Source organism: Anoplolepis gracilipes, chromosome 15 (genome assembly GCF_047496725.1).
Source record: "Anoplolepis gracilipes chromosome 15, ASM4749672v1, whole genome shotgun sequence".
Classification (NCBI taxonomy): domain Eukaryota; kingdom Metazoa; phylum Arthropoda; class Insecta; order Hymenoptera; family Formicidae; genus Anoplolepis; species Anoplolepis gracilipes.
In genome coordinates this window covers 355,246-378,598 of record NC_132984.1, presented here as the reverse complement: position 1 = coordinate 378,598, position 23,353 = coordinate 355,246, and the positions used below count along the sequence as shown (strand labels likewise).

Below are 23,353 nucleotides of genomic sequence, written 5' to 3'. Positions count from 1 at the left end.
GCAAATATATTTTATTAAATGAGAAATCTCTTAGTCTTATGTCATTGCACAATTTATAACATAAATTGACTAGGTTCGGCACAAGCATAAAATAAAATCAAAGTAAACTATATAATAAAATTTTAGTAACCAAAATTTTAGTAAACCAAACATTTATCTTATTAATTATATACAGTATCGCTCCTCAGCTGTCATAAGTTCGCGTAACCATTAAATTTCTAATGGAATTCTTTCTCGATATGATAATAAACGACGAAGACCTTCACCTAATTTAAGCAACATTCCGTCGATTGCATCAGGTTGTTTTATTGGGTAATGTAAAGTTTCTAACAAACATTCTTCTACATCGTTCTGTTCAATTGTATCTCGACGCTTTATAAAAAAATCAGATATAACTTCTGAAAAATAAATATTAAGCAGATAAAGTGTGTTCGAAATTACTTCGCTTCTTTGATCCTCTTGATGAATTGATTTTTGATGATGCAACCGTATTTAAAGAAAGTGGTGAGGATATCGGTCCATTATGATTAGACGTTTTTGGCGATGTTAATTGCTATGACATTTCGGATAAATTCTCGTCTAAATTGATTATTGATTCAGAACAGCTGCTGTCAAATTGAGAATTGCAGTCTGACGTATCAGGTAATGATGTCGATTTAAATGGCAGAGAACTGATAGTGCTATAAAATAATATGTAGGTATTACGTACATACATCGAAATAGCTATATTATTTATTATTGGCTGCTTTCGCAACAGAATCAAAATAATTTACGTAAAAATTTATTTAATGAAATTTCAGATTTGACCATGAATTACAGCGCAGAATCATTTCAATCTGGAACATTTTGATTCTGTCGCGAAAGGAGCCATTATATACATTACTATATGTAAAGTGTTACTTACGTTTCTATGATTAATGTTAATTGTTAATGTTAATAATGTTGTCACGTGTGAAATTTACGTTTGCTATAGAATAGTTCTACCATTTAAATAATCATAAATACAGATGATAAAGATCTTGCTGCGAACATTGGGCATAATATCATAATGAGTTTTTAATTTTTTAGCTGATGAGTATATATGATGAAAGATATACATAAAGAAATAAAAAAATCTTATTTTATTATATTACAATCGTTTTCTTTTAAAAATGAATCACTAGAAGGAATAATACTATATATTACTAATATTATTTACATATATAAGTTTAAATAACATAAAATGAAAAGAAATTATTATTCGAATGTGTGTGTGTGTGTGTGTGTGTGTGTGTGTGTGTGTGTGTGTGTGTGTGAGCCATAAACACGGGTAACAATCATATGTCATTTTGACGTCGAAAATTGGTCATTTCTAGTTCAATGACGTCATCTAATTTAAAACGTTTTTTTTTTTTTTTTTTTTTTTTTTGCGACGTCTTAATGATGTTGTAAAAAAACGTCATAATATCGTGATTCTAAAGTTATTATTATAAATCGCCTAAGTATTACTATTTTATAAATAAAAATACATTTAATTTTTTATATCTTAAATTATTCAAATTTTTTGTATACAATTTTGTATATGTAATTTTGATATTCACAATTCTCTATATGTCTCAGGGCCCTAACATGAATTTTCATTATAACCTGGGACTTGATCGTGACGTTCGATCATGAATCTTTTCCTCTAGCGTGAACTCGTGAAAAGTGAAAAGTTTTATTAACGAATTCAATATTTAATGGTCATCAAGTCACGTGTCTTTTTAACGTCTTGAAATGTCATCATGACTGATGTCACTGATGACTGTTCTTCAATCCCCATTCTTCCTTGATTATATCTGTCAGTTTCTCGGCAATCATATAAACAGGGATGTTTATATGCGCCGATATAATCTCAGGCATGATGGATGCGTCCGCTACTCTTAATCCTTGAATATCAATTACCTGGACAGAGAACACCCCGTTATTACACCCCTTAAAAAGAATAAATTACAATATCCATACTGAATTTTTTGCAATCCAGTATATCTTTCAAATACCTTTAATTTAGGATCGACAACAGCAGTTGGATCCCCTTTTGGTCCCATCTTGCAAGTACCAAAGTAATGAAAGATAGTAAAAGTGATGGTTCTAATCATACATTCCCAATAAGCGTGGGAATCATAATCGTAGTTTTCGCATCCGGGTATAGTATCGTTAATCAATCGTGAACTGAACGACTGCATCGCCTTCGTTTGACCGATCTTTATCGCCGCCCTGATACCGGCGATCGTTGTCTCGACATCCTCTAGATCGTCGAAATAATTTGGCACAATTTCAGGTTTAACGTTAACATCATTAGCCATTAATCTTATTCGTCCGCGACTTTTTGGTTTTAACAGTATGGGAATTACGCTCCAACTGTGGTTATTAATATATTTATTCCATATATGACGCATTCGGATATTAAAATTAGTTATAATCGGCATAAAAAATTCTCCCTTGCTACCACCGCCGAAAAATAGTAATTCCATGTTGGGTAAACCATTGCGTTTTCTTGGATACTTGGTATCGATAAAACCGAGCGCCTCGCTCCCACCCGGAATCGTATACGGGCCAGATCGTTTCGTTAGATAATCCAGTAGATATTGATAACTAGGGTTTAGCATCTCTTGCGCTTTTACGCTTACCGTGGCATTCACTATCCACGTTAGTCCGGCGAAACCAATATGATCCATCAGATTCTCCCCGACCGACGCATTTCGGATAACATTTATACCGAGTTTGCTGAGATGATTAGCCGGTCCAATGCCGGACAGCATCAGCAACTGAGGCGATCCAATAGCTCCCGCGCACAATATCACTTCTTTGCTCGCGCGTACAGAGATAATTCGACCATATTTAATCAACTCTACGCCAATCGTTCGTTTTGTACGATGATCAATTAACACCTTTCTTACCACGCTGTCATGAGTCACGTGAAGATTATTACGATCGTGTGTAGGGCGTAAATACGCTTTATTGCTGCTCATGCGGGTACCGTTCATAATCGTGGTCTGCAAATATGAGAATCCAATCATATTCTTTCCGTTATAATCTACCAATGGATACTTTAGCTCTTGACCAGCTTTTAGGAAGGCCTCCGCTAATGGTGTATGAAATAAGGGATAAGTGATATGCAACGGCCCTTCAGTGCCATGATAATCGGTATCCGAACGCAATTCCGGAATATCTATTGTCTCCATTTTGTTGAAGTACTTGAGTACGTCCTTATAAGCCCAGCCTTCGTTGCCCATTTTAGCCCAGCGATCATAGTCCTCGGCGCTGCCTCTGCTAGCAATCATGTAGTTTAGCACGCTGCTGCCGCCCATCACTCTTCCTCTTGGCCAGTTACAACTGTTATCATTCATACCGAGACAATATCTGTTGGACGGTCTAGTCCGATACTTCCAATTGATTTTGTTACTTAGCTGTAAAAGCGGAGTTATTAGCGGAATGTCCATGAAAAGATTCTCGTTGGATCCAGCTTCGATCAGCAATATCTTCACTTGAGGAATCTCACTTAATCTTGCTGCTATTGTAGAACCGGCCGTGCCAGCACCAACCACCACAAAATCGTACACGGCTCCGAATTCAGGAGTTGTGTCCGGTATTTCTTGCTTTAGATCATGTTGATTCTGCTGCAGAAAATTGAAGATTTCTTTTTTCACCTTAAATATATTTGTTAAACTCGCTACATTCACATTGCCGTATAGATTATGATATCGGTTCGGCAAGAATTGATTGTCCGATTCTATTGGAACGATCCCGACTGCGATACAAAAAAAACAAAAAAAGCTCGCCATCTTTTTCAACGTGTATATATTCCAGTAGCACGTGGTTATCGCGAATATCTCGAGCGACGTATAATAAGAAATTGATACTCCTTTAAATGTTCGAATATACTTATACCTATTGAGTGTTTTAAAAACAGATGTGACATATATATATGCACGAACGTGCCAAGTCGTTAAATATGTAAAGTATCGTAATTTATTGAGCTCCGTGGAGGCAATTGGGGGAGAATTGCGTCAATTATTAACCTACTCTGATTCTGATTTAAAAAAACAAACCTTGTAAGCGTTGTGTGTGAAAGTGAGTCTCTGATAAATTGTGTTAAATTATTTTAATCAATTCATCAGAAATTCACTTTTGTACACAAAACACTTTCCAAGGTCGTAATTTCGACACTATTTCCCCTCCACAGAGAATAAATTAATGAATCGCGGTACTTTACACATCTAATAATGACATTACAAACGTGTATCATATAGCATCAGACAAATATATCTTGTAGCAGCGAGGAAAAAAATGGTATTAATTAATGGTATAATTAATTTAAAATCCTTAATCGCGCAAATACATAATAATAATATATTCGGTGTGATATTAAATGTTAAACAATGTGTACTATAAATATGAACTTTAAGAAGAATATATGTTTCTAAAATAAAATAAATATCCCCATACAACACGGAAAGATTGTATACACGTTGCAACAATCTTTCACCGCAATATTGCAATATTGGAAATTCACTGCGATATGTTGCTGCATTATTGCTGTGGGATTGCAACAACGTTAAAATGTCCGCCTTTAAGAAGATTGCAACGAAATATTGTAGCGATATTGCAATGTTATGAATTTGCAATAATGCATTGTTACTGCAATCGTCGACTAATATATGTTGCGTATAAGAATTTTTGTTTCTGATAGATAAATATCAGAAGCATATGAAACACATAAAATACAAAAAAGTTGATCTTAAATGTTTGTAATAATTTTTTTATCTAAAAAATTATATATTATAAATTTATATAAAATTTATAACATAATATTTCTTAGATAAATATTATTACAAACATTTATTTTAAGTTCAACTTTTTCATATTTTATTTGTTTCCTATACGTTTTACCTTGAAAAAATATAATTATAAAATTTTGATTTTGAAATTTTTCCAAAATATTTATGTAAAATATTATGTTGCAACAACTGTGCTGATATTTTGTGGATTTGTATCCCTATCTGCAATGTTTTAGTAATGTTTCATTGCAATTTGTAATATTGCAACGTTGCTGCAATATAATTGCAATGATCCGTGCTGTATGGGTCTTTAGCAGCTATATATATGTAATATTATATTACGCCAACATGTATCGAGAAAATAGTCGTTAACTTTTCATTAAATGCGTTTAATTGTCATTTATTTATTTAGTTAAAATATTTAAATATTTTAAACTTTTTTTTTTATACTTAAAAAAAGTGGACGGGGACGAGGGCGAGCGACCATAGCGCGTCGGATCCAAATGCGATTGTTATAATAATGCGATTGATAATGCCAAAAAATACTCGTATTATTTTGTGATGTTTCATCATGTTCTATGAGACTTTTAAACATAGTAAAAACTCTTTGAACTAGGTAGTTGACAATTTCTTAAATTAATTAACATTAAGACATGCAATTTGAGGTATTGGATTATAAAAAAAAAACGTTAAGAACTCTTTAAATTTTTTAGAGCGGAATCTGACTCTTTTGGAGTTGAATCTCACTTCAAGCAATAATAATGAAAATACTGCCAGTCAAAGTAGAGTGAAGTTTCAATTTTTCGAAAAAGTGAAATTATTCGCTCTTTATTTGGATTTATCCTTCACCCTAAAAAGAGTGACATTTCACTGTTTTTTTTTTTTTTTTTTTTTTTTTTTTTTTTTTTTTTTTATGTAAAGGATGTTTCGTCAACATACAGCTCAGTACAACCGGTTGCCTACTCATAGGAACGGAAAGTCGGTAATGCAGGAATAAATTAATACAGATTACGCGCGTACATTTTCAACGAGGCTTACTAGCTGTCAGAAGAAGAAATTAAATTGCGACGAAATAGAGAACTTGTGACATAAATATTTTAAAGCATATATCTAAAAGAATATTATAATATTATCACTTCCTGCATTACCGACTTTGCGCTCCTATGGGCAGGCAACCGGTCGTACTGAGCTGTATGTTGTCGCGTATGCTGCGCTATTCTAATTTAAAAGTGACACACGGAAAGAACCGCGCAGGCGATTTCACTTTAAATTGGAGTGAAGTTTCGAGTGTTAACTTCACTTTAAAAATAATAGTTTCACTTTTTGTCTTAGAATAAATAAATTTACTCTATTGAAGTGAATGTTTACTCCACGTGGAGTGAACTGGTCAGTGACTCCATGATTAGAGTGAAAATTTCACTCTCAAAAATTTATAGAGAAAAGATTTATGGAAAGTTTTATGTACAAAAAGTTATATATATATATATATAAATATATACACTGAGAAATATAATTTTACAAAAGAGCATTTCATCGAAACAAATTTAAACATTCCGTGTGACTGTAGAGAAGCAAAATACTTTGACATTACACAAATATGATTATATATAGTCAAGAGTGACGTCAGAATCATGATGAATCATCGATCATTCCAACAGAAAGTAGACGTTTTCCTGAATCAATAATCTTGGAAGAATCTTAATGGTATGTCCTATTTAATTACTTTTACTTTTAAAAACTTTTTTCCTTCTCCTCTTTTCTTTTACACGTAAATTTTTTCCTTTCTTTACACGTAATTCTATCGTGACATTCATCTAGCAGTTATTAATTGATTATTTTTACAAGCGATTAATTAATTTTAATTATTAAAAATGTTGATTATTAAAATTGTCCTTAATCAGATAAGTATAATTATACTTTATTCGATAATAAATCGATACATAGATTATGTGGAAAATAAAAAGCGATAGAAGAAAAGGAAAAAAATAGAGTAAAAAAGAAGGGAGAAAATAATACGCTTTTTGTTGCATTACTGCATTTTAAACGGAATCGGAGAGTTTATATTTTTAAGGAGAATGAAAAGGGAACAAAAAGGGCATAAAAATCGATTCGTATTTATAACTATTGATAAAAAGTCCGGGATAATTGAATAACGATTTTTACAAGTTTTTACTAATAATTTAAATTGTGATTAAAGGCTTCGATACAATTGAAAATAAAGTGTGGAGGAATAAGTGTCGCTTGTGTAAATATCAGCACATAATGTATAATAAATCGCTTCTAACGCATAATTGATATCACGTATTTGCTTGTGACATAAAAAAAAAAAACCAACGTTTTGGTTTTCAGCTGTGATTCTCTTCAGTGACGTAAAGCGTAGAAATTGTCAAATATAATCCGTCAAAGCGAGAAAATAAAAAATCATATCCGCAGAGAGGTACAACCCTGCCGGTGAATATTTCCGAAATGTTCGTCACGGTCACCACGTTACCCACAGGATTATACCTCTCTGTATCTATGATTTATTTTACACCTCACGCTGCATTTGTTAATATACACAACCACAATTTTTTTTCGATCCTCAAGTCTACTTTTATTTTTATCAATGTACAATTCCACCACTATCCTTCATACACTCTTGCACGCGCAAAATGAGAACGGATTTCACTGTTCTAAAAAAAAATAACGACGAACGCAATGTTATTATTTACGATATATATATATATATATATATATATATATATCGTAAATATATATATGTATATAGGAGCGTTTAAGTAGTAACTTGAAAGTTTCTCGCAATTTTACGTAATTTTACTTTTCCTCATCATGTAGTCTTCATAAAGAGAGAAAAAGAGAAAGGGAGAGAGAGAGAGAGAGAGAGAGAGAGAGAGAGAGAGAGAGAGAGATTGGTTGTACAATCCTACTCCTACTGATAGTTACTGTAATAAATCAATATTCAATATTCAAATTAATTACCTTGTAATCGCGATATCAATTATCAAAATTTTTTATATTATTTTATTACCCAGTTTTTATTTTACAACAATAACATGACTAACGATAAAAATTTACGAGTTTAATTATTCATTTTGGAAGAAAAAAAGCAAGGAAAATATAAAAAAAAAATAAACTTGTTTTTAAATAAAAAAATGTTATGAATTTTCTTGATCGATTAAAATTCGGCGTCTAATACTTTACGTCGGCGGTCTCGGTGTGCGAATTGGGGCCCGACAAGGTTGGTCGGTGATATCTTACGGCTGTTCTCCTCCAGAATCCCGATTCTACAGATTTGGCCGGGGATGTGCCCGTCCGCGCGATAGCAAACGCAAGGAAACGCTTCGCGAAAAAGAGCCGGGGCATTGGAGGGAGACGTCCTTGATTGCCGCGGCTGGCGTTATAAAAGGTATAAAGGAAACCGCCGTGGTTGTCAGAGACCCAGACCGCGATCCGTGCGAGCCTAGCCGAGTCATGCCTGCCAACGAGGACACCTCCGCCAACGACTTTGCGGCGTCGCCGTCGTTGGCGCGGATCAAGCCCGAAAGGACTCAGCCCAAGGTGATGCCCGGGATGAAGGATTCATCCTCCACGATCCCGGTTCTTCCACCCAATTTCACCGCATCGACGGAGGAAGGGAAGGGAGTGGAGAAGGGCGATTTCCGGAGTATACCGTGTCGGAACATTCACGAGAAGCTCTTCAGGGACTTTTTCGAGCTGGTACTGCAACGTGCGGTGTTCCAGGTGAATTTATACTCTTTCTTTCTTTATTTATTTATTTATTTATTTATTTCTTAACGAGAAATTGATTCTCCTACGAGAATTGTGTAATTTCGACGTCTTGCACGAGAATGTGCAAGAATGTTCAGAACGTTCACGCACATGGATACGCACAAATGTTTTAATTAGACAATAATATATGCACGTAGTCACGGAAGAAAACACTTAGGCTAATTGTGAAATAAGCGATAGCGTGCTTATTACACAACTGCTAAAGACACCTTGGACTCGACAATTATTTCTATATTATTTCTCATACTTGTTAATACTTAAGGACATTTTTTTTCTCTATCTGTCTCTATCAGTATGCTGTGTCTCTCCCTCTCTCTGGTAGTCTATAATTTCATATAGTTTCCTGTAGTATAATTTCTACCCTACATTATTACAACTACATTCGCTATATATTTCAGCCTACTGTACCGCGATACAGATCTTTTTTTTATCGATTGCAGCACCTTCTTTATTGATTCCGTCGTTTGTGACATGAAACATTCTTTCTGTTCTAGCTGCCGGGACGGAATTCGAACGTTTACCGCTTAATTATTTACTTACTTTTGTAAACCCTTCTATCCTACGCCTTTTTACTGTTTCTTCAATTCATCATCAATTATTTTTTCATTCACTTTCGACGCTACTATAGTTTTTACATGATATTCATTACTTATACAGTCTGCTTCTTATACATATTGCCATTACATCCCACGATAAAGCATTGTCTCATCCTCTTTCTAATATCTAATAATTTACATATGTGGATATTTGCAAAAATCATGGATTTACATTATCTCGTGCTATTATTATTATGATGATGATGATACTAGAAGCGATATCACGAAATCACATTGATTTTGCGATGTCACAAAAGAAGAATGAGTCACTGATAAAATAGATTACTCGGTAACACCTGGTACGAATTTGCCCATGTCGTTAACTAAATAGCTAAATCCTTATTTTTGATAATTGATATTGATTTCAAGGTACTTAATTTTGACATTGAATATTGATTTATTACGGTAACCAACAGCAGGAGATTGTACAAGCAAATAGCTAAATCCTTAAGCTTGACTTTCTAATAACTAAAAATTATTTCAAATGGAAAACTGATTCTTTCAAAAAACTCGAAAAATTATTACATTTTGGATCGATGGATGTCGAAGATATCGCGCACGTGACATATGATGATAGCGCGATGGTTGCGTTTTTATCCTCATGTAATGTAGTATATATTTATCACGAATGCGGTTGAACGTCGCATGGAATTTATATCGCTCCTGGCGATGTAAATAGCGCTAGTAATAATAATAATAATTATGGTGGTATAATTGCGAATGACACAAAGCGGCAATTAAAGCGTTACCTATTGTGCTCATTATTATGCGCTATTAAATAGAAATTAAACGCAAATTGCATAAATTACAAATTACATGCTCCATCAGGCTTGACATAGGGAGAAAAAAAACAAAATGCTCAATGCAACGTATTTTTCATGCTTCCTAGATTCTCGATAGAGAATTCTTAGTCATCTGCTATGATTTTTTTATTTTTTTATAACTTTAGGTTTTTTAAACAATTAGAAAATTAGAGAGAGAGAGAGAGCTTTAATCACAGAATTTTAATTCTCAAACAAACATTAAAATTATAATATATACTCTTGACTGGTGAAATCAATTTTTCAAAAAAATTAAAAAATTACTTGATTGTTTATTTCTGAAATTTCAATAAGTTTTAAATCGTTGAAAGTTGTTAGCATTAGAAAATTGTCTCTACAAGACTCTATTTTGAAGAATAATTATTTAACGGTTTAAAATATATTAAACAATTTAATAAATATATATATATATATATATATATATGGGCAATATTGTTCGGTTTTTCAATTTTTGTCTACGCGCGTTATCACAACTTGCAGTCTACCTCCGGGGAGGATCGCGTAGTCGAGTGGGTTGATCCTAAAAATTTGCGATCCGTGGTGGATCTTTCGCTGCCGGCCGAGGGTGTTGGCCACGAAGAGCTGCTGACGTTAACGCGCGATATCATCAAGTACAGCGTGAAGACGGGCCATCCGCACTTTGTGAATCAGCTGTTCTCCGGTCTGGATCCGTACGGATTGCTGGGTCAATGGCTCACCGACGCGCTCAATCCGTCCGTCTATACTTACGAGGTGTCCCCGGTGTTCTCCCTGATGGAGGAGGACGTGCTGCGAGAGATGCGCTCCATCATCGGCTGGCAGAGCGGCGAGGGACTCTTTTGTCCTGGGGGTTCGATTGCGAACGGATACGCCATCAACCTAGCGCGTCATCATAGGTGATTATTCATTCTTTCTCTCTCACTCTCCCCCAATTATTTCTCAAGATAAATTATTATGTATCGGTATTTATTTTATTTGGTTGATTAAAATTGTTTTTTTTTTTTTTTTTTTTTTAATATATATTATTTATTTATTATTTCTCTTTACTTCAAATTAATATATTATATGTATCCCAGGTAGCAAGCAAAATATGATCAGATCAGAACCAGATATGACGTGACGTAATGACGTAAAAATGACGAGCTAATATAATCACAGACCGATGACGACTTAAAAATCACGATATTATGACGTTTTTTTACAACATTTTATTAAGTCGTTTTAAATTAGATATTATTTGGTCACGCGACGTCAAAATGACACATGTGTTTGCTATATACCTACAGGATTATTATAATTTATATTCATTTCATATTTTGTCAATATCATAATCATTATTAAACACACACATATTATATGTATACACTTGAATAAGTAAAGAAAATGTTTGTCATTAACTATAGATATCCGAACCTGAAGCAATCCGGATTATCGCAGATGCCGCGGCTGGTGGTGTTCACGTCGGAGGACGCGCACTATTCCGTGAAGAAGCTCGCTGCCTTCCTAGGAATCGGTTACGACAATGTTTACCTGGTTAAGGTCGATTCGCGAGGCAAGATGGTGGTCGCCGATCTGGAGGCTCAAGTCGCTCGAGCCGTCGAGGAAGGCGCCGTGCCGCTCATGGTATCCGCCACCGCGGGTACCACCGTGATCGGCGCCTTCGATCCCCTTAAGAAGATCGCCGAGGTTTGCGGAAAGCAAGGACTATGGTTTCACGTGGACGCCGCATGGGGCGGCGGTGCCCTCTTTTCCAGGACGTACCGTCGTCTTCTGGACGGCATCCAGCTTGCCGACTCCGTCACCTGGAATCCCCATAAACTACTCGCCGCACCGCAGCAGTGTTCCACTCTACTGCTCCGTCATGAAGGTCTCTCTCTCTCTCTCTCTCTCTCTCTCTCTATCTGTTTTATCTTTTATTTATTTAATAAAAATAATATATTTTTTTATTAAACAAATAGTATTTCTATTATATATATGTTTAAATTAATCTATTATATTATATATTATACTAATTTTTTATTTTTTATTCAATAGAAAAATTATTTTCTTTTAATATTTTAATTTACATATTAATCGATATAGTCTTGTAGTAATGTTTTTATTTGCACGATCAAAATATTATGATTGATATAAATTTGAATAATTTTATTCAACATTGCAATTTTATTTTTTTCAACTTGAATCACTAAAATATTTAAATTCTTATTTAATTGTAACGTGACTATTTTCTTATACCTCTAATTGAAGAAAGATACGCACGTCATATCTGGTTCGATCTGATCATATTTTGCTTGCTACCTGGGATACATATAATATATTAATTTGAAGTAAAAAGAAATAATAAATAAATATTATAATAATAAAAAAATCTGAAATAAAGAAAAATAATAAATTAATAAGATATATTAAAAAAAAAAAAAACATAATTTTAATCAACCAAATAAAATATACGCACATTTTAATAAAGGTCACGAGATAATATTTTTTTAAATTAAAAAATCAAGAAATAATAATTTTTATCATGGAAATTCTAATTGTATATACGTTTCCAGGTTTATTACAAGCGGCGCATGGATGTGGCGCGAGCTACCTCTTTCAGAACGACAAATTCTACGACGCGACGTTCGATTGCGGCGACCGGCACGTGCAGTGCGGCCGTCGCGCCGACGTCGTCAAGTTCTGGTACATGTGGAAGGCAAAGGGCACGCGCGGCCTCGAGGCCCATGTCGACCGCGTGTTCGCGCTGTCGCGTCATTTCGCCGATCTCATCAGGACGCGCGACGGCTGGCGCTTGCTCGCCGAGCCGGAGTGCACCAACGTCTGCTTCCGCTACGTCCCGCCGTCGAGGAGACACTTGACCGGCAATGAACTCAATCGAGTGCTGCATAAGGTGTGTGAAGTACTTATTATTTTCATTTCGCGTATTTATTGTTATTCGAATTTAACAATACATGTATGTATTTCTTCTTATTCTCCATACATTTGATTTCAAATGGAATTCCATGTAGATCGCACCGATGATCAAGGAACGCATGGTGCGAGCAGGAACGATGCTGATAACGTATCAGACGCTGAGAGACATGCCCAATTTCTTTAGACTAGTGTTGCAAAACTCGGGATTGACGGAGGCTGATATAAAGTTCTTCGTCGAGGAGATAGAAAGGCTTGCTGTAGATCTTTAATCGATTTAAATTGCAGATACTGTAAATAGTGATAAAATATATAATTTGTGTATTTTCATTAGTGTAAGAAATAGTGTAAGAAATTGCATTTGTGGTAAATCATTAACGTGTGATACTTGAAAAAATGATGAGTGTATATATATATATATATATATATATATATATAAGAATGTTTTTTTTCCCTCGAGTTTTTAGATTACTGTATTTTTTTTTTTTTACCAGAATTTCTCTATTTTTTTTTCTTTCTCTATTTATATTCTACGCATTCGTAAATTAAAAATGTATACTTACCCGCAATCAGAGAATTTAAAATGATAAAACAAAAAAATGACAAAAAATATGTACTTTATATCATCATTCCTTTAATACGCAATCAAACAAGAAAACAACATAAAAGAAAAAAATTTGGTTTATTCTAAAAAAAACTAGCTCAATAAAAATGGAAGAGAATAGAATCTAGAAGAGTCTGATGTAATATATGTAACATTCAATTTTTTTCCTTTTCTATTGCATACATGTGATATGATTATAAGTACGACATATGTATTTACAAATATTTGTAAGACTTTATAGATAAGATTTACATTCAACAAATTTTGATTTTTATCACATTCTATACAATTTAATAACAACTCTGTATATAGTAACTCATAATAATGAGCTACTAATACAATTATTAATTGTAACAAAAATATTTTACATTCGCGACGTTTTAACTTAACTGTAAATTAAGTCTTCATGCAGATATGCACGAGCCTCTAGATGATTATTCCTCGTTAATCCATTTCTTTTGTAATTGTGACTTTTTTCACTAGAAGATTATATAAGGATTTAGCTGTATTCCTTCAGAAAGTTGATATGAAATTGCTTCAACGCTTCAAGCATCATTTTTATCTTGTCTTTCTGCGGCAGTATTGTAGTCCGGAAATGATACGTGCCGGTTTTTTGGCCGAAACCTGAGCCCGGAATCACACAGATTCCAGTAGTCTCTAGCAGCTTGAACGCGTAGAAGGCGTCCGGTTCCTGACCTTTCGCTCGTGCCGCCTCAATCGCCTTTGGCGGCAGTTCGAAGCGCGGAAACACGTACATTGCGCCCATCGCTGGATTCGCCTAAAAAGAGAACGAAAAAGACGAATGTACAATTTTAAGCGCAATCGAGAGCAGCTTTCTTTATCGTCTACTACGCAAAAAGATCAAAATCACCTTAAACCCTGGAATACTGTTGAGCGTATCAACGACGAGCTGCGATCTCTCCGCCAAAGACCGCAGTGTCTCCTTCTTCTCTTTTTGAAAGTTCTTGTACGATGGCTCGTTCGGTTTTGGTGGGTTGACTACAACATCCATCACGACCTGGCCGAGCACGGTCGGGCACAGCATCGCGGAGATCGATTTCAGCAACACCTTCATCACCTCTGAATCCAAATTGATGATCTCGGCATAACCACCACGGATCCCGCACTCACCCATATATCCTGCAAAAAAAGAAAATATAATTTTGCTCTGAAAATTCCCGAGAAATATTTGTGAATCTGATTTAGAGGTTCAATAGTTTTTTTTATCAATTTACTTGCTTATTGCAAACCTTGGCGATAACATTAACAAACAATATAAATGCAGCTTAAGAAGATATGTGTGTTCCTTAAATTATCAGGTTCAATGTTTTTTAATTAATATAACAATTTCTAACAATTTCCGATTTTATTCTTCTTTTTTTACGCACCTTTTGAGATGGACATAAACGACGCGAGCTCCATTTTCGAATACGGTTCGCCCATCTCTGTCATGACTTTCTTGAAAGAATGAAACGCGCTGTCCTTATCATATATATTGTCCTGATAGACTTCATCGGCTAGCAAGAACAGATGGTTCTTGTGGGCGAAGCGAATGACATTTTCGATGTTCGCGCGAGTCAGTACTTGGCCGGTTGGATTACCAGGATTGATCACCACCAACACCCGCGGATTGCACGTGCCTTTGCACGCCCCTAGTGCTCGTTCCAATTCATTAATTTCCAGCGACCACTTGTTGTCCTCGTCCAGGTAGTATCCAATCTGCGCGAGACCAAATTCCGCCAAAGTTGCCGAGTACAGAGGATATTGCGGAATCGGAATCAGCACGCCGGACGGTTTATTGTCGATTACTTGGTTGAACAATTTCAGAAAGAACTGGAAAATAAAATCGGAAATTAGATACAAAAGATAAGAAAACAAGATGTAGTATTGGTAACTTTCTTTCTAATATAATCAACTTATTTTTTTTTTTTTTTGTTTTATTTTTAATTTAATCCTTGCCTTTTGGCTTAGGATGAACTTCTGGTTTACACACTCACAATTAATCGCAATTAAAATCATCCACAATACAATAGAATGATAAACTGAACAAAAACAAAACAAAAATAAACTATGGTAACTAAAATATTATCAACAAAAAACCAAAAATCCACTATTATCTAAATTATAATCAACTTATTTAAAAAAAAAACATAAAAATTTTAATATTTTAATTCTTTAATGTATAAACATATATGTATATTTACTTGAGTAATATAATTTTTATAATTCTACTTTTTTAACGCACATATACATATAACACTTTTTATCATTAATTTTTTATTTCAGGCACAAAAAACTAGATTAAAAATAGAAAAAAAGCTACATTTAAAGAATAAGACTACAATTCCGCACCTTTATGCCGTCAGAAGCACCGTTCGATAGGATGATGTTGTTGTAGTCACAAGGAATACCGCCGTCGCGATCTTGAATATAACTCGCGATGTGCTTACGAATCACCTCGATGCCGGCTGATTCCGAGTACGAGCCCACGCTACCGCCCTTGCAACCACTGAGGACTGTCCGGGCACGTTCCTTCACGTCCTCTGGATAGCACGGATCGTCCAACAGTTTCGGCGAGACTGTCAAGGTCAACACTTGTCGCAGAAATGTGATGGGTTGTTGCCCCATCGCGTGAGCATCGCCCACATTAGCTTTGATCACTTCATTGAAAGGTTTCTTGGCCCCCTGTGAAAAGAAAATACGATATTAGATATTTAATTGCAATTTTATATTTTAAGTTTTTTTTTTTAAGAATGTATAGATAAATGTCAAATATCTTTAAGAAGCATAAGTCTAGTTACCTACTCTAGTTACCTAAAATTTTTTTTTTTCTTTTTTACCAAATTTTGAAAAAACAATCAACGATTAGAAAATATGCGATATCAAATATTTAATTGCAAATTTATATTTTGCTAATTAAACACACTTTAAATTAAAGTTCCATTGAAACAAGATTCGATTAAAATTGAATAAAAAATCAGATTTGTATGTGATACTATTCAATCGCTAATTCAAAAATCTATTAAATTTTAAACAACGGGTTAATTAAAACGACCTGACTAGCCAAAATCATTCAATTTATTCACACGACGTTTCGACCATGGTTGTGGTCCTTTTCAAGTGTAAACGTAAATTAAGAAAGAGAAGAAAGAATCCAATGGGACATGTAGGTTTAAAAGTAGAACTTAATTATGGAACAATTAAATATGTCACTTAGTTAAAATCAACGGTTATTAAATTTGAGATAAACACAAACAACGAGACACGTCATGAGTCAACATGAGTTTTTAAACGAAACTGTCAATGTTTAGAAAGAAAAAACAGTTCAAACGACCTTTATAACTTTGTCATAAATATTATTTATGACAAATAATATTTATTACCAGAATTTTGTTTTCTATACTCTCTCTGTACTCTTTCGAAAATGTAAATATCAATCTTTTAAGAAATAATTTAACTGCTGTTAACATTTCCAAAATATATTTTTTTCTCTTTAAATATTACAACTTCGATATTAAATTAATACAGTTTTTCTTTCTCATTGTAGAAAATGTTTTTATAACTTGTACGCCTCTCTGTATAATTCTATTCTATTTTTATTTTAATCTTATTTATTTCTCTTTTAATTCTTATCTCTCTGTTTTTCGCAAAACTTGATAATATTTTTAAAATGTTCTCTTTTATCTTCTATCCTGTTTTTTTTTTCGCATACGTACAAACATATACACACAAGATTTTATTATATACATATATTTAAAAAAATTTTTTTAAAATATATGTATATATATATATATATATATTTTAAATTGTTTAAAATTTAATTTTCGGATTAATCTATTTAAGCTGAATAATTTTCAAATGGATGATATTGCGAAACATTTTTATCCTTCTGAACCGTGCTAAGTTTCATTATTGTATAATTGCGTCATTTACGGGTGTTACGCAATTATATGTGAAGCTGAGCAGAACACGAGAATGCTCACCTCCAATGACAACGCGTCTGCGATTCATTGATGTTATTATTATTGCGCATAATTGTTCCGATACGCGATACAACAAAACAGTCTCTATTCTTTTCTTAAATTGGCCGTTAACCATTAACATATAAATGGCAAGCTCCGATTGTTAAAAAATGTAATGAATGTTTTTTCGAAACATCTGGCGTTTCAAAATCAGGGGATCTGAAACAAGCTTTGGGGAAAAAAAATTATTTTCAAAAAAACATATTTATTCTGAAACAATTTGCGTAACGACAAAAGATAAAACCAACAAGATATCCTAGTTATCTTTTAAATTACTTCTTTAACTTTTCGAGAATTTTATTACTTACAATCAGTTTTTATTAGTTATACACAGTCCCTGTAAAAAGAAATGAAAATATGAATATTTTTTGATACTCTCCGAATAAAGATGATAAAAATAATGTGAATAGAAACAAAAGAACTAAATAACAAAATAAAAATTTAAAATTTTATCATTATTTTTTTACTATACGTATAACAATGTTTTATTTCCATAAGAACACAAGAAAAATTTTTTATTGAAATAACTTTCGATTCGTGTTAAATTATCATTAAATTTTGCCATGTCATTTTTAGATGCAATATTACACAATCTATATATTTTTTTTTTTTTTTTTTTTATTATCTTCGAGATATGGCTCATACAACGTTAATACTAGTATTTTTATATTTTTATATGACTTTATTACTACTAATCATTCGGTTTCTGATGATATAACGAGTGGGCCCAATGACGCGATAAACGTTGATATGATCACTCGCTATATATATATGTCTTATCGATTAGGTTAAAAGAGTAAGAGAGGTAATTAGCATGAGATTGCAAATCTCATTAAATTTCTTTCAAATTTATACATTCTGGCACATATAAAAATTAATTAATTCACTGCAATTGCATGTTTACAATATAATACTTTATGTACATATGTACTGATATGTTATCGTACATTCTGCTCTGGGATAAGACTATGTAAAGACCTATGTGCATCATATCATATGATTTCTCTCTTTCGTAAAGAAATAATTCAGGTATACCTATTTTTTCGTCTTACTATTTTATTTTTAAGACTCCAATGAATCATCCAACTGAAAGCATAATTGAAAGATTTAAATCGGTTTGAGAAAAAGAAAGAAAAAGAAAAAACACGAAAACAAAAATTGTAAGTATTAAAATGATGCAGATTTTTGCGTGTAATCTTTCTACGAGGGGTTGGTCACTGAGGTAATTTTTGTACAAGGGCTAGATAATTCAGCGGCAATCCCAGCAAAATTTTGGCTAATCCAAGGTTATTTTTGGTAAATCTAAATAATCTTTAGCGTTAAAATAATTTAAAGTAAAATTTTTTTTTCAAAATTTCTTTTTAATTTGAGATAATATTAGGTAATCTTAAGTAATCCGAGGTATAATTTAAGGGTAATCCGGGGATAAGACGACAATGTAAAGAATTTTGTGTATCATATCATATGATTTCTCTCTTTTGTAAAGAAATAATTCAGATATACGTATTTTTTCGCATATATATACATAGAGAGAAAGAGAGAGAGAGAGAGAGATAGAGAGATGATTTCACTCTTTCGCAAGAAAAAGAATTGAAATATACGTATTTTTTCCGTCATACTATTTTATTTGTAAAAATTCAATGAATCATTCAACTAAAGGCATGTATACTCTGTTATAAAAGATCCATAGAATGTTAAAAAATGTTTTTTAACATTCTATGGATCTTTTATAAATGTCTTTTAAACATGTGTACTGTTAGGGTATATATATATATATATATATATATATATGTGTGTGTATATGTGTGTATATTTCTCTCTCTCTTTCTTTTTACTCATCGGATTTTACATCAAGTCAATCATTGAGTTTGGTTTCAATTTAATTTCGCAGTTAAAGAAAGGTCCAATTAGCGATTATTTCCCTTTCCTTTCTGCTCCTCCTCCACCTTTGACACTTGGCGTTTCACCATGGCAACCTCGCGTCTGTCACCGAGCACGCATCCTCTCGCTCTCCTTCCCCACCGCGACTCATCCACACTCTCATTCAGTTTATATTCTTTGTATTGTACGTAACTACTGAGTCATTGTGCGTTCCAACAATAAGAAAAAATGTGCGATGCATTTATATTTTTTCTCCCGTATTGGAAAAACAATTAAGATTGTGTTGGACGATAGAATTTGATATAGATCGATTAAAATTAAACATCACTCTCGCCCTCGTGTTCGCTTCCTGTCAGTTTCTGACTCGCGGCTTACCTTACCTTTTGCAGTTCCTTCTCGAGTTCCAGCGCCCTTATAAGCAGCGGTCCGCGTACCGCATACTCCATTTTGCGCAGGTTCACGAAGACGTTGTCCTCGGTGAGGACCTTGCTACACGGGCTCATGGCTGCGCTTGTCGCCTTGCCACGATACGGAGTGATCGTTTGCTGGAGCAACGCGGAGGACACCGGTCCGCCATCCGTCATCCCTACTCCTTTATTGAGCACTGCCCCACCTCCTTCGCCGCCACTGCCGCCGGCAGCCTGTCTCACTATTGTCGTTGCCGTTGTCGTCATGCTCTTCGTCGGCCAGCCGCCGACTATCATGACGTTTCGCAGACGCGCGTGCGACATGATGATTTGTGATGAAGGTCTGTACTAATCCTCTTCTCTTATCCTCAACCTTTACTACGAAGATTGTGTTCTTATCACTCGTCAATTTCTTCACGACGATTATTATTCGCGTTTCCTTACCTCATCGCTTGATGAAAAGGCTTGTGAAACAACTTGATGCAAAAAAATCACGCGCGCACACACACACCTCAGAGCTCGACGATTACAGCTGTTGCGAGGGTCGCGAGTCGCGGCGCGAGGAAAGGGGAAAGCACGCACGTTTCCGAGCCCAAGCCTCTACTCCTCCACTAGACGCTGCGGAGTTGCGGAATTCGATTCAAGCGGCACGCCACCTGGGTCAGACGTCAGATGAGATATGTTGAAGATGATGACCCGCGCGAATACAAATGATTGCGAAAAGCGATTCGCTGTCCTGCAAAAAGATGCATAATTTATTCGCTTTTATATTAACGAGAAATTGAGTCTTGATATAAAATGTAGAAATAAAATATCTCCTACATCCTTTTCACTTTATTCATCGAATCTTTTAATCAAATGGAGTCGAAAATTATAACACGAAAATATTTAGATTATTATAATTTCTCAATTATATAAGCGATTAATGTTTCCCAATAACATCGAGTAGAAATTCGCGCGCTCAGGCTTATAACTAGCATTCGCACGTGGCTCAATCTGTCATCTGTTATTTATTTGCACAAATCAATTCACTATTAATATTGATTGGTATAATATTAGCGAGTTATAATTGTGCTCGAAATATTAAAGAAATTAAATTTTGAAAAGATTTAAAAAAAAAATATAAACGTTTTACATACAACAGTTATTACTTTTGCTATTACATAATAGTTTATATTAATATTATCTGTTTGCCAAATGTACGTAAAACCGCATAGAAGAAATGTCAGAGTCAAATCAGCTGTGCGGTGACAATCAATATCAACGAAATCAATACAGATAAGAGATTGATACGAGCGTGTAAATATAATTACAGGCCTGAACGCGCGAATTCTACGCGATATCAAACCTTGATGATAATTTGTGTTTTCAATATTTTTGTTTTTTACAATGTTCAACTTTCAGAGAGCACGTTAATTAAAATATTGTACGATATCGCTGCAAGTTATCTTGTAACATATATCATGTATACTTTGACGTCTGTGTATGTATATACACATATTCTGAAACAATACATGTATATTTTTTTAGGAATACGTGACACGCGCAGAATAACTTTTGTAATAATTACCCTGACCGGTTATCGTATGTGTCACGAATCACATCCGTGTCTTTGTGCCTCTCGCGATGTCACTGGATCGCTGCATGAAAACACAGTGAGAAACCGAACGATATGCTGCAAAGACTCGCGCAGTCGCATATCTTATTTTTCTCGCCCGAAATCGCAGTGATTCTCGACGCGAGTTCAAGTAATTCGCAAAACCTATAAACTCATAAATTTAATTTTTTTTCGCATCATAATTTTTTTAATTAAATGCACATTTAATTTTTTGACGAATAAAATAAAGATTGTCTCACCTTTTCTCGAAGAATCTAATAAAAGCCAATTTTTGATATCGAATAGACTTTTCGATTATTAATTCATTGGATTAGATTACATTGTATAAGAATATAAAATAGGCATGATGTAAAGAATAAACATACAGGTATATTGATCTTACTAGATGGAGCCATATAATTATAGTTTGTTTTAAAACTGTACTTTCTGCATGTTGTTTTCATCTTGTTCTTTTCTTCGATATCTTTACTGTATTTTTTCATGTCAGGTTTTCATGTTCGGTATCTCCTTTTATTTATTAAAAAAAAAAAGTATCCTACCCTAAAAATTATATAAAATGGCAAATTGATATATCATCCTCCAATTATCTAGAAAAGAATCATATATATCAATCTAATTGTAATATCGAATATTTTTATCAACGAAGCGAGTGAAAGAAATGAAGTTTGAAATATACATTCAATTAATAATAAATATATATTTATTTTAAATGCAGAAAAAACAAGAAGAAAAATTTAAGAAAACAAAATTTAAGAAGAACAGATCTCGTATACATTTTAACGAAAAATCGGGATAACATTGAGAACCATCCAAGTGTCGACCGAAGGTCATGATCGTCGTACTATGAACTACAACCGATATAAAATTACGATCGATATAGTTTTATCTCCCATTCGTTATATTTAATTGAAAAAATTAAAGAAAATTTACATGTGTTTATCTGATAATAATAATAGGCGCGCACGTCATCGGCCTTTATAATGATGAAAGTAATCAACACTAGTAAACTCTTTGACGATCGTCGATTGATCTCGACCGGACGATTGACTCCCCTGATTATCAGGAGCAGATTTTATATTCCGAAGGTCGCGGGATCTATTTGCGTGTCTTTTGTAACAATAATATACGTCTCTCGGTACGGAAGGAGTATAATATATATAATATTTATCCAAGTATAATCGTTTGTAAGTCGAAGGGTGATCGAGAATTTTTACTCACCTCTGTCTTTACGAGCAGCCTTCCTCTGTCACTTTCTGATGTCACCTTGGCATAGTGTAATAATAAGACTTTAATGCGATTCCACATTTCCCGTGTATTGCTCCTCTTTTGTATTTTTAGAGTGACCGCTATTATGTAAGTATACGTATGGAGGTGCGAGAGCCGGTATATAGTCGACATAAAAGCAGATATGTATATGTAATATTATCTGCTTTTGCACTCGCCCTGACAACAACAATTTCTGTGTTTCAGCTAAAAGAATATATAATCGATAATTTAATAATTTACCTGTAAATATTTTCATTTTCTGAGTTTCAGGTTTTATGGCTCAAAAATTATTTGCGGACACCGACAATTTGGTGACAATAATTGACGGAAAAAATGACTTGCAGATGATTAAATGTCAACAATAAAGATAACCCTCAATATGCGCTCAGTGTGCGGAAAAATAAAATACTAAATACTTTATTATCTACTTCGATAAAATTTGATTCTCTCTTAACAATAATAGGTAATAATTAAATTTTAAATAATAATTATCGAAAAATTACGAGAGATGGCAATACTCAATATATATATTTATTATACTTTTTCTTACCCTTTTAGGATAAAAAAAAATTCTTTCTTACCGACAATTGATTGATTCAATGTCATTTCATGCTTATATACTACTGTTATAAAAAAAAAAAAAAAAAAAAAACAAAAAAAA

General features: G+C 33.7%; 3 protein-coding genes across 5 annotated transcripts; 1 reads left to right on the top strand and 2 right to left on the bottom strand.

The window, feature by feature from the left end:
- Positions 1-1,263: 1,263 nt before the first annotated feature.
- On the bottom strand, positions 1,264-3,892 carry LOC140673850 (glucose dehydrogenase [FAD, quinone]-like). The gene is made up of 2 exons (XM_072907068.1): positions 2,019-3,892; positions 1,264-1,923 (listed from the first exon to the last, which is right to left on the bottom strand). Exons 1-2 carry the CDS (start codon positions 3,801-3,803, stop codon positions 1,774-1,776), a joined length of 1,935 nt encoding a protein of 644 aa, XP_072763169.1. The 5' UTR covers positions 3,804-3,892; the 3' UTR covers positions 1,264-1,773.
- A 4,273-nt stretch (positions 3,893-8,165) lies between these two features.
- On the top strand, positions 8,166-13,303 carry Black (glutamate decarboxylase-like protein black). Its single transcript, XM_072907695.1, has 5 exons — positions 8,166-8,540; positions 10,486-10,880; positions 11,388-11,851; positions 12,537-12,874; positions 12,993-13,303. The coding sequence occupies exons 1-5, from the start codon at positions 8,271-8,273 to the stop codon at positions 13,164-13,166; spliced, it is 1,641 nt and encodes a 546-aa protein (XP_072763796.1). The 5' UTR covers positions 8,166-8,270; the 3' UTR covers positions 13,167-13,303.
- Positions 13,304-13,506: 203 nt separating this feature from the next.
- LOC140674272 (alanine aminotransferase 2) lies at positions 13,507-21,523 on the bottom strand. Of its 3 annotated transcripts, none has more exons than XM_072907692.1 (7): positions 21,379-21,523; positions 20,253-20,544; positions 19,782-20,186; positions 15,851-16,183; positions 14,887-15,331; positions 14,370-14,638; positions 13,507-14,276 (listed from the first exon to the last, which is right to left on the bottom strand). In XM_072907692.1, the coding sequence occupies exons 3-7, from the start codon at positions 20,130-20,132 to the stop codon at positions 13,998-14,000; spliced, it is 1,677 nt and encodes a 558-aa protein (XP_072763793.1). In that variant the 5' UTR covers positions 20,133-20,186; positions 20,253-20,544; positions 21,379-21,523; the 3' UTR covers positions 13,507-13,997. The 3 variants fall into 3 exon arrangements, with proteins under 3 accessions (XP_072763793.1, XP_072763794.1, XP_072763795.1); XM_072907693.1 differs by having other exon boundaries at positions 19,782-20,181; XM_072907694.1 differs by lacking the exons at positions 19,782-20,186; positions 20,253-20,544; positions 21,379-21,523 and adding an exon at positions 16,554-16,788.
- Between the last annotated feature and the right edge of the window lie 1,830 nt (positions 21,524-23,353).